General features: G+C 65.8%; 2 protein-coding genes across 7 annotated transcripts; both read left to right on the top strand.

Annotated features, from left to right (window-relative positions):
* The first annotated feature begins 353 nt into the window (after positions 1-353).
* ZMIZ2 (zinc finger MIZ-type containing 2) lies at positions 354-7,092 on the top strand. 6 transcript variants are annotated; one of them, XM_084221820.1, is made up of 19 exons: positions 409-521; positions 1,234-1,355; positions 1,637-1,751; positions 1,840-2,042; positions 2,128-2,320; positions 2,401-2,655; positions 2,732-2,905; positions 2,995-3,060; positions 3,135-3,306; positions 3,893-4,037; positions 4,507-4,717; positions 4,793-4,898; positions 5,050-5,207; positions 5,293-5,360; positions 5,537-5,605; positions 5,721-5,965; positions 6,047-6,222; positions 6,328-6,534; positions 6,648-7,092. In XM_084221820.1, exons 2-19 carry the CDS (start codon positions 1,306-1,308, stop codon positions 6,753-6,755), a joined length of 2,721 nt encoding a protein of 906 aa, XP_084077946.1. In that variant the 5' UTR covers positions 409-521; positions 1,234-1,305; the 3' UTR covers positions 6,756-7,092. The 6 variants fall into 6 exon arrangements, with proteins under 6 accessions (XP_084077945.1, XP_084077947.1, XP_084077943.1 ...); XM_084221819.1 differs by lacking the exon at positions 1,234-1,355 and having other exon boundaries at positions 354-521; positions 3,240-3,306; XM_084221821.1 differs by lacking the exon at positions 1,234-1,355 and having other exon boundaries at positions 354-521; positions 4,507-4,585.
* Positions 7,093-7,764: 672 nt separating this feature from the next.
* On the top strand, positions 7,765-9,853 carry PPIA (peptidylprolyl isomerase A). Its single transcript, XM_084221785.1, has 5 exons — positions 7,765-7,881; positions 8,878-8,908; positions 9,009-9,097; positions 9,275-9,447; positions 9,552-9,853. Exons 1-5 carry the CDS (start codon positions 7,813-7,815, stop codon positions 9,685-9,687), a joined length of 498 nt encoding a protein of 165 aa, XP_084077911.1. The 5' UTR covers positions 7,765-7,812; the 3' UTR covers positions 9,688-9,853.
* Positions 9,854-10,120: the final 267 nt, after the last annotated feature.

Here is a 10,120-nt window from a genome sequence, read left to right as displayed (position 1 = left end):
GGGGGGACAGGGGCAGGCCCAGCTAGGACTCGCTGTCGATGTCCCCAAAACCCACCGCTGCTTTTCGGTGCGACGCAGGTCCTTCGGCTGCAGGGGGGTGGCCGGCGGTACGTGTGCCGCACGCCGCCGCATACCCGTGGCTGTGCTGTCACACACCGGGTCACACACGGTGTCAGCGCGCACCGTCCCCGCGCGCATACCGGTGCCGGGGGCCACATCCCCGCGCGTCTGGCGGTGCCGCCGCTGCGGTCGCGTTCCTCACGCGCGCTGCCCCCGGGGCCGCGCACTCCCCCCATAGCCCGGACCGCTCTTCGGCGCTCGGCTACCCACGCCTGGCCGGGCGGGGGCGGGGCCTGCATACTGATGAGCGCGCGGCCCCATTGTGCGCGGCGGCCACCCGGCCCCGCCCCTCGGCCCCGCCCCCCGCGGAGCTGCGGCCGCGCGCGGCTGAAGATCCCGCGCAGCCTCCGCGCAGCCGCGCGCGCCCCGCGCCGCCAGGGCCATCTTGGGCCGCCGCCGCGGTGAGAGCGGGAGCGCCGGGCGGGGGGACGGGGCGGAAGGCGGGCGGGGCTGGCGGTGCCCCCGCGGGCCCACCCCGCCGTGCCGGGGGTGGAGGGGGTGGTTGCCATGGCAATGGGGGGGGGCACGGCCCCGGGGCCTGTCCCTGCGGTGCCGCCGGGGAAGGAGCGGAGGGGGCTGTCACCGCCGGCGAGGGGCGCCGGGGGCCGGTGGTTCCGTGGTGGCGGCTCCCGGGAGCCGGGGCAGGCCCGCCGCGAGTGTTCCCCTCTCCGTGTCTTTCCTCGCGGCGACCCCGTCTCCGCCGCCCTCCCGCGGAGCCGGGAGGAACCGAAAGCGCCGGTGACCCCGCGGCCCCCCGCTGGCGGGCCCGGCTGGAAATACCCCAGGCAGCAGGGCGCATGCCGGGCCGGGGGCCGCGTCCCGTCCCCGGGAAGTCCCCGTGGTTCCCCCCGCCCACAGGCGCGGGGGAAGCCCCCAGCGCCCGCCGCCCCGGGGAGCTCTGACGCCGCGGTGGCCGGCGCGGAGCGGGGGGGGGGGGGGCGGCCCGGAGCGGGGGCGGCGCGTGCCGGCCGGCGCCCCGTGCCAGCCGCGGGCCGGACTCCAGTCCCGGCCGCGGAGGCTGGGGGGTCGCGAAGCCTACGGCCTGTTCCCCCCCCCGTCCCGGCCTCTCCGGGGGCGGCCGCCCCTCACCCGCCGCTCCACTGCTTCCCGCAGCCCCAGTGACAGACGGTGCCGCCGTCCCGCAGTGCCCGCCGCGGCCTCGGAAGACCCAGCCCACACCCGCTGATGAGCTCCATGAACCCCATGAAACCCTCGCTGCCGCCTGCGCCCCACGGGTGGGCGCCGGGGCAGCGTCCCTCCATCCACCCATCCATCCATCCATCCACCCATCCATCCATCCATCCATCCATCCATCCATCCATCCATCCATCCATCCATCCCTCCCTCCCTCCCTCCCTCCCTCCCTCCCTCCCTCCATCCTTCCATCCATGCATCCATCCTCTTGTCTGTCCCTCCATCCCTTCCATTCTTCATCTCTCCATTTCTTCAATCTCTCCATCCCTCTGTCCCTCCATCCCTCTGTCTTTCATCTTCATTAATTTGTTTTTCTTTCTAGTGATGGTTCATTTGCATATGAGGCTGTTCCTTGGCAACCAAGCACCAATCAGCCACCGGGATCCCTCTCCGTGGTAACCACTGTCTGGGGTGTCAGCAACCCCTCCCAGAGCCAGGTACCAGCAGCACCCTCACCCCAGGCATCCCCCGCACCTGGATGCCACTGCCCTTGCCTGACCCACTGCCTCCCACTGCGCCCTCCAGGTTTTTGGCAGCCCCATGGGCCCTGGGGGAAGCAGCTCCAGCACCCCACTGCTGCCTGGCATGGCAGGCACCAGCTCGGGCATGAGCTCACCGCCATTCCTGCCACAGCAGCCCTTCGCTGAGGGGGCACCAGGGAAGGGTTATGTGCAGCCAAGCGTCTATGGGCGTAACACCTACCCCAGTGGGCCAGGCTTCGCTGCCAGGTAAGGCCAGCCCTGTGCTTTGTGGCCTGGCATGTGCCCTGCTGCAGGGCCACTGCATTCCCCTTCCTGCTTCTCTGTTCTCCAGCTACAATGGTGGCCCGAGTGGCCCTGGAGGAATGGGGCTCCCCTCGCATGCCAGCCGGGCCACTGCTGATTTCACCCAGGCAGCAGCAGCTGCTGCTGTGGCTGCTGCTGCTGCCACAGCCACAGCCACAGCCACAGCGACGGTGGCTGCACTGCAGGAGAAACAGAGCCAGGAGCTGAGCCAGTACAGTGCGGTAAGAACCTGGCTGTGACAGAACTGGGGAGCTGACAGCCCCCCTGGCCTGCTGTGACCTTTCTCTCTTCGTTGCTGCAGATGGGCACAGGGCAGTCTTTCAACAGCCAGTTCCTGCCCCATGCTGGATCCCGTGGCCCCAACAGCATGAGCCCAGCTGGCATGGCAGGTGTTGTGGCCCCCTCTGGTGTCTCCCCTGTGAGCATGAGCCCAGTGCGGGCCCCTGGGACTGGCCCCCTCTATGGTGGGCAGCGAGTGCCTCAGCACACCTACCCTGGACCTCCCCAGAGCCAGCAGCTGCCCCGCCAGGGCCTCAAGCGGGCATACTCCAATGAGGTGAGTGCTGCGTTGGTGAGGGCTATGGCATGTGGTGAGCCCCTTTCCCACTGGTGCTGACTCCCTGGCCCCACAGGGGTACCCAACACAGCAGTACCTCCAGGGCGGGCAGTACACTGCAGCTGGTGCCCAGTATGCCCCCAGCGCCCCCCAGTCCTCCGCTCCGTCCCCCTCATACCCTGGCCACAGGCTGCAGCAGAGCGTGGGCCAGTACCTCTCCGCTTCAGGCAGTGCTGGACCCTATTACAAGGTATCACAGGGGAACATGGGCAAGGGGTGGAGGTCTGGGTGTCCACCATCCCCCGGTGCCAGCCCCTGGAGACCCTCCTCCTCCTATAGCCAGCCGACCAGTTCAATGGGCAGAGCGCCAGCTTCAGCACCTACAGCCAAGCAGCCATCAATGGGGTGAGTCTGGCAGCGGGTGGGGCGGGGGCTCTGCTGGCCTGGCTGGACGCTGAGGGCAAGTGCTGCCTCTACAGCCGGGCCGGTCACTGCCGGGGTACCCCAGCTCGCCGCTGGCCGGGAACCCCACGCCGCCCATGACACCAGGCAGTGGCATCCCCGCCTATGCGTCCCCTGGGCAGGATGTCAAGTCGCCCTTCCTGGCAGACATGAAGCCCAGCGTTGCCCCCCTGCACCCGTCCCCTTCAGGTGGGTGTCCCTGGTGTGGGTGGCACTTCACAGAGATCACCCCCATGTGTGCAGTGCAGACCTCGCTTCTGACAGCTCCCTGGCCTTTGCTTCTTTAACTGGAGAGTGGGAGGGAATTCAGAGAAGAGGGCGTGACTACTGCCAGGGTTTGGGGGCTGATTGGGGGGGGGGGGGGGGGGGGGGCTGCTGTCTGTGACTAGTGGGAGGAGCTTGATAAAGGGTGTGGCCTCGGGGGGCAAGGCTTTAATAGGAGTGCTGGTTTGGTGGGGGGCTTCTGCTTTTAGGGTGGGACCATCCGGATCGGGAGGGGCTCGGATAGAGTGTGGTTTCCTGGAGCGAGCGGTTGGATGGGCTTCCTCTAGAGGGGTGGGAGGGGGGTGGTCCCCAGGGCTGGGGCCACTTCGGGTGGGAGCGGCTTCTTGCATTGCCCGGGGCGCGGCTTCTGGGGTGGGCAGGTCGCGTTGTGGAGGTTGGGTTTCCTGCAAGGTGGGTCCTTGTGCGGTGGGCGGAGCGCGGCTGGGGCGTGGCCAGGATGTGGCTGGCACCCGGGGAAAGGTGTCCTTTCCCTGATGGCGGCGTCCCGCAGGGCCGGCCCCCGGCGAGGAGTTGCGACTGACCTTCCCGGTGCGGGACGGCGTGGTGTTGGAGCCCTTCCGCCTGCAGCACAACCTGGCTGTCAGCAACCACGTCTTCCAGCTCCGTGACTCTGTCTACAAGACGCTCATGATGAGGTGGGGATGCTGGGGGGCACCTTCTGTAGTGTCACACAGTGCTGCTCGGGGGGTGCTCTATGGCACCATGTGCTGTGGAGTGGGGCTGTGCTGGGCAGCACAGCTGGGCACTGCATGGTGCCATGTGGCACGGGGGTGTATGGCTGGGAACGGCGCTGTCCTGCATCGCGGTGTGAAGTGTGACATGGCACAGCTGTACTTGCCATGGTTCAGCGTGGTGTCATGGTGTTCAGCACGTTGTGGCGCAGCGTAGTGCTTTGGGGCATGGCTTGGCATGGCACAGCCTGGTGGGATGTGGTGTGGCCTGGCACAGTGCTGTGCTGTGGTACTGTTGGGGTTTGTCACAGTGCCATATGACTCACTGTAACATGGAATGGCTTAGCACTGCACGGTTCTGCATGGCTCGGAGCAGCATGGTGTGGTGACACGTGTGGACACACCCCCCTGCCCACACCCTGCCTGTCCCCAGGCCTGACCTGGAGCTGCAGTTCAAGTGCTACCACCACGAGGACCGGCAGATGAACACCAACTGGCCGGCCTCCGTACAGGTGAGCGTCAACGCCACGCCGCTCACCATTGAGCGTGGTGACAACAAGACATCCCACAAGCCACTCTACCTGAAGCACGTCTGCCAGCCCGGCAGAAACACTATCCAGATCACTGTCACCGCCTGCTGCTGTGTGAGTCACCAGGAGGGTACCAGGAGAGGGAGGGTGGTGGCTGGGGCCACAGCTCAGCCTCCCATCTCTCCACAGTCCCACCTGTTCGTCCTGCAGCTGGTGCACCGGCCCTCGGTGCGCTCGGTGCTGCAGGGGCTCATCAAGAAGCGCCTGCTCCCTGCTGAGCACTGCATCACCAAAAGTGAGCACCTGGGGCTTAGGATGCACTGTGGCAGGGAGGCCACAGCAGGATGGGGGTGATGGTGCAGTATTGCCCAGGTGCCACCACGGTGCCACCCCCATCCCAGGGTCCTGGTTCTGACCCTTGGTGCCCCTCGTCCCCACCTTCCCAGTCAAGCGCAACTTCAGCAGTGGGACCATCCCGGGGACACCAGGGCCCAATGGTGAGGATGGCGTGGAGCAGACGGCCATCAAGGTGTCCCTCAAGTGCCCTATCACCTTCCGGAGGATCCAGCTTCCAGCCAGGGGTCATGACTGCCGGCACATACAGGTAGGGCGTGGTGATGACAGGGTGTTGGAGGTATCCCCCACCCAATATCCTGCCTCCTCCATCTCAGCTGCTGCTCTCCCCACAGTGCTTTGACCTGGAGTCATACCTGCAGCTCAACTGCGAGAGGGGGACATGGCGGTGTCCTGTCTGCAAGTGAGTGGGGTCTGCAATGGGGCCATGCCCTGTTGTCCCTGCCTGCAGGGCATGGGTGTGTGTTTCACTATCTGTGGGGGATGTATTTCCTGCCCTGGGAGAGGAGTATTTCTTGCCTGAGGGGGAGGTTCCTGTCTCGTGGGGGTTCCCTTATTCTCTTCTCGCTCTGCCTGCAGTAAGACAGCCCTGCTGGAGGGGCTGGAGGTTGACCAATACATGCTGGGCATCTTGATCTACATCCAGAAGTAAGTGCCTTCCCTTTGGCTGTTTGTCCATCCATGCCTGGTCCTGTGCCACCCCTGGGGGGCTGTGCAGCCAGTGCCCCCAGCCTCACCTCCCCTGTGCTCCTGCTGCCCCCAGTTCAGAGCATGAGGAGATCACCATTGACCCGACCTGCAGCTGGAAACCTGTCCCTATCAAACCTGATGTCCACATCAAGGAGGAGCCGGAGGGGCCAGCGCTGAAGCGGTGCCGGACACTCAGTCCTGCACACATGGTGCTGCCCAACATCATGGAGATGATTGCGGCCCTGGGGCCTGGCTCTGTGCCCTTCTCAGCATTGTCACAACCTCCAGCGGGGGCTGCCACTGACTACGGCACCCCGGGTACGGGAGGGACCCATGGGGGACAGGACTGAACCCCATCCGTGCGTGTGTGTCCCCCAATTGCCCCATTTCCTCTCACAGGTTCCAGCTTTCTGGGTCCTGGGGGCTTCCCAGAGCCTTTTGCTGCCCCTGGTGTCCCTGGCCCCTCAACGCTGAGTGACTTCACACCAGGCCCCTCCTCCATCTCCTACCAGCCCAACATCCCAGGCAGCCTTCTGGCCCCTGAGAAGCCTCCTGTGCCCCCTCTGCCTGCACAGGTCAGCTGGGCTATAGGTGGAGGGACTCCCCCCAAGCCCTCATGTCTTACTGTGGGGGGGCTGGGGGGTCTCATGGCTATGCTCTTTTCCCCCCCCACACTCCAGCTTCCCCCACCGGGACGAATGGAACCGTCCCACCCCGCCGTGCAGACGGGGCTGCACAGCGCTCCCTCGGGCAGCCAGCCGAGCTCCGCGCTGCACTCGCGGGGTGCACGGCCACCCCTGGGAGCCCCGGCCCATACCGCCGACCTCGTCTTCCCCCCTGCACCCAGCATGGCCGCGGCGGGCGATGGCTCCGAGGCTGCCCTCGACGTGAGTACTCGGGGGGGTGGACAAGGGTCCTGGTGCTGGCTCAGGACCCCAGCTGCTGCAGGGGGGTGGGCAGAAGCTGTGGGGAGCTGATCATTACACACTGCCGCCCCCAGCTCCTGCCCGAGCTGACGAATCCTGACGAGCTGCTCTCCTACCTGGGGCCCCCTGACCTCCCCAGCAGCAGCAACGATGACCTCCTCTCTCTCTTCGAGAATAACTGAGCCATCCTCGCCCCCCTCCCGGGGCTGGGGGGCAGCACTGTGTGCCCCTGCCCGCTGCAGAGCTGGGAGCCCCACAGCAGGGGCTTTCTCAAAGGGCTGCGATGGGACACAGGGGCTGAGCCCCCCCAGAAGCACAAGGCTGTACATAGTGTAGAAACACTACTGCTCCCCTGAGACTCCCCATATTTAAAGGCAAGTGCGTCACTGCGGGGCTGCCCGTGCCCCTCTATCAATGTGCAAATGCTGCTGCCCCTTTTTCTGCACGGGTCTGGTGTGGGGTGCGGAGCTCAGCTCCCACTGCCCCGCGCCGAGCTGCCCTGTATGTCCCCGATGGCTATTAAAGGATCCTTCTGCAGGGCCACGTGTGTCCCCCCTCTTTTGTCATCCCGCTGTGGGGCTGGCCCCGCCACCCCTCTGAGCGAGCAGGGGAGGCCCTCGGGTGGCGGGAGGATCCAGGCGTCTCTGTGGGCAGAGGAGGGAAGGCGCGTCGCGAGTAGCGAGGGAATCCTGCCATATCCCCGAGCAGCGGCGGCCGGGCGATAAACCGGACCTGTGGCGTCAATCATTAACCGGGGCCGGCTGGGCGGTGCTGCAGTCCGACGGCGGAGTAGGGGAATCGGGTGTCTCCCCACGTCGGGCGGTGGGCTGCCAAGGCTGGGCCGCAGCTCCGGTAACTCCAAGCCCCAGAGGCCGCGGTGCCGCCGCAACCCCGCCGCGCCCCGAGCCGCCCCACACGGCGGCCCAGCGCCGCGCCCGCCCCATCCTGCCGCTCCTCGCTCTCCGCATGGCGCATGCGCGCCGCGCCCTGCCCAGCGCCGGACCGCGGCCCCCGCCCCGCCCGCGCTTTTTTCCCCCCTTCCCCCCTCTTTCAAACACGGCGCCGCCGATTGGCTGCCTGCCCTGACACTCCGCCACTCCACCAGCGGCCGTTGGTGGGCGCTGCGAGGAAGGCGGGCCCTCCTCAACCCTATATAATGGGCGGCGGGGGACTGCGCTCCTTCTGCTGCGCCGCGCTCGCCGGACGGAGGATTGTCTGCTGCCCTGCTCGTGTGTCGCCATGGCCAACCCCGTCGTCTTCTTCGACATCGCCGCTAATAACGAGCCCCTGGGTCGCGTTACCTTCGAGGTGGGCGCGGGAGGCGGCCGGGGAGGGGAGGGGGCGCCGCTGCCATTTTCTTGCCGGGCGCGCGGGGCCGGTGGGGGGCCGGCAGGCGCCGCGCGTGCGCGGCGGGAGCGCGTTGGTGGCTGCGGAGCTGCGGGGCCCCCGGCCCGGTGGGGGGGGTGGTGGGGGCGAACAAAGGGCCCCGAGCGTCGCGCTCGGACGGCTCGAGGAGCGGCGGCGCGGTGCCAGCCCTGGGCGCGCCGTCGCCCGAGGGAATCTGTGCTCACCTGGTCCGGTGCCGCTGCTTCCCCGTTGCCGCTGGCCTCGCTACCGCCGTGTTCCCGCCGCGCCTCCCCTCCGCCACGGGGCCGGGGGGGGCGCGGCAGTTCCCCCCCCCCACCGCGGGTCGCGGCCGTGGCGGCTCCGCCGCCATTTTATCGCAAGGCCCCCTGAGCATCAGGATGAGCCGTGTCGAGCTCCCGGGCAGTGCTGCCCGAGTCTGGGGATGCCGGCGGGGAGTGCCGGCAACCCGATCACCGCGGGATTGTCGCTGGAAGGCAAAGCATTTATCACCCCGCCCGGGGCGCAGAGCATCTCTGGCACGGCTGGGCCTGCTCCGTGCGCCGCGGCTGCTGCGGATTCGGGGCCGCGCTCCCGCACGGGCGGCGCATCCAGCCCAAAATCCTCCCGAAGCGTTGGGAGGTGGCGCGCGCGCCCCGCCCAGGAAGGCTTCGAGCACATTAATGTTTAATTTAGTCCAGGCCAGCGGAACGGACGCTTCTCTGCCCCGCTGGTGAGATGAGCGATGCTGCAGCTGTTAGTTCAGAGCTTGCAGATAACGGTGTGAGGCGGGGAGGAATCTAGAGCTGCTGGCACGGCCAAGGAGCCCCTATCCGGTGGGGGTCCCTGGGCTCCGAGCAGTGTCTGGGGGGATTCCCGCGGTCTGGATTGGCCTCGGGGAGTGGGGGCGGTGGCCAGTCATCAGCCCAGATTTGACAAATGCCTCTTCTGTCTTTACAGCTCTTCGCGGACAAAGTGCCGAAGACAGCAGGTTGGTAAAGCAACTTTGGCTCCACTGCAACTGCACCAAGCCCTGCTACTGTCCAGAACTCAACAAATCTGTTCATGGTGGGGTTTTATTTCCTTTGCAGAAAACTTCCGTGCTCTGAGCACTGGTGAGAAGGGATTCGGCTACAAGGGGTCCTGCTTCCACAGAATCATTCCTGGGTTCATGTGCCAGGTGAGTGGTGCTCCTGCTCTAGTGGGTAGGTGGGTGGGTGAGGCAGTCTGGCATTCAGGTAGGTTTTGGAGTTCGATGCTGGCAGATTCAGGGTGAGAGGTTGGTTCTGCCTTTTTCCTGCACCCAGTTCCAGAGTATTCTTCTGCACCCATGTCCTGAAATAGTGCCTTTTCATAGGGTGGTGACTTCACACGCCACAATGGCACTGGAGGCAAATCCATCTATGGGGAGAAGTTCCCAGATGAGAACTTCATCCTGAAGCACACAGGTCCTGGCATCCTGTCGATGGCCAATGCTGGCCCCAACACGAACGGTTCCCAGTTCTTCATCTGCACTGCCAAGACCGAGTGGTGAGTTGTGGGCTGTGGGAGGAGGAGCGTGGGGGTCTGCATCTGGAAGATGTAGTCTGTTGGGGGATATCAGGGGCCGGCTGTGACTGGTGCTTCTCTGGCAGGCTCGATGGCAAGCACGTCGTCTTCGGCCGCGTCAAGGAGGGGATGAACGTGGTGGAGGCCATGGAGCGCTGTGGCTCCAAAGATGGCAAAACAAGCAAGAAGATCACCATCACTGACTGCGGGCAGCTCTCGTAAACCCTTCTCTCACCGACTGACGATTCCTCGGGCAGCCTGGGCACCACGCCCCACTGCAGCTCACCCGCTCCCACCCCAGTCCTGATGTACTGCTGCGTTTCTACTGCGTCACGGTCCCACTGGGCCGCAGTTACCTTCAAGTCTAAATAAAACGAGTTAAACTACACACAGCATAGCAGTTCCTTCTGTCCCCAGCTGGGGGAGGGCAGGGTTTGGCACTGGTGGGGGAGGAAATAGAACATGTTGAGGGGCAAGAGGAGCCCTGCCAGTGCGGTGGTTACACCAGGCACCCCAGTAGGATCCCAAGTGAAGAGAGTAAGCTGGTCTGGGCACTGAACTGATCCATGGGGGTCCTTAGTGTTTTAGCTGGGGAAGCCATTGCTGTGCACTTGTAAGTATAGGAAGGGCAGTGACACCCCAGCCACCAGCAGCA

Source organism: Fringilla coelebs (assembly GCF_963513975.1).
Source record: "Fringilla coelebs genome assembly, chromosome: 26".
In the NCBI taxonomy this organism is placed as follows: Eukaryota; Metazoa; Chordata; class Aves; order Passeriformes; family Fringillidae; genus Fringilla; species Fringilla coelebs.
Note: the sequence above shows the minus strand (reverse complement) of the source record. Positions and strands in the feature narration are given on the sequence as shown.

What these genes read in the sequence shown, in the direction of transcription:
- ZMIZ2 (XM_084221816.1), top strand. Translation starts at nt 364, where the DNA reads ATGAGCGCGCGGCCCCATTGTGCGCGGCGGCCACCCGGCCCCGCCCCT. An exon ending in GGGCCAGGCTTCGCTGCCAG is followed by an intron (nt 2,043 to 2,127) that starts GTAAGGCCAGCC and finishes TCTGTTCTCCAG; the next exon opens with CTACAATGGTGGCCCGAGTG. An exon ending in CTGTCACCGCCTGCTGCTGT is followed by an intron (nt 4,718 to 4,792) that starts GTGAGTCACCAG and finishes ATCTCTCCACAG; the next exon opens with TCCCACCTGTTCGTCCTGCA.
- PPIA (XM_084221785.1), top strand. Translation starts at nt 7,813, where the DNA reads ATGGCCAACCCCGTCGTCTTCTTCGACATCGCCGCTAATAACGAGCCC. An exon ending in CAAAGTGCCGAAGACAGCAG is followed by an intron (nt 8,909 to 9,008) that starts GTTGGTAAAGCA and finishes TTTCCTTTGCAG; the next exon opens with AAAACTTCCGTGCTCTGAGC. An exon ending in TTCCTGGGTTCATGTGCCAG is followed by an intron (nt 9,098 to 9,274) that starts GTGAGTGGTGCT and finishes GCCTTTTCATAG; the next exon opens with GGTGGTGACTTCACACGCCA.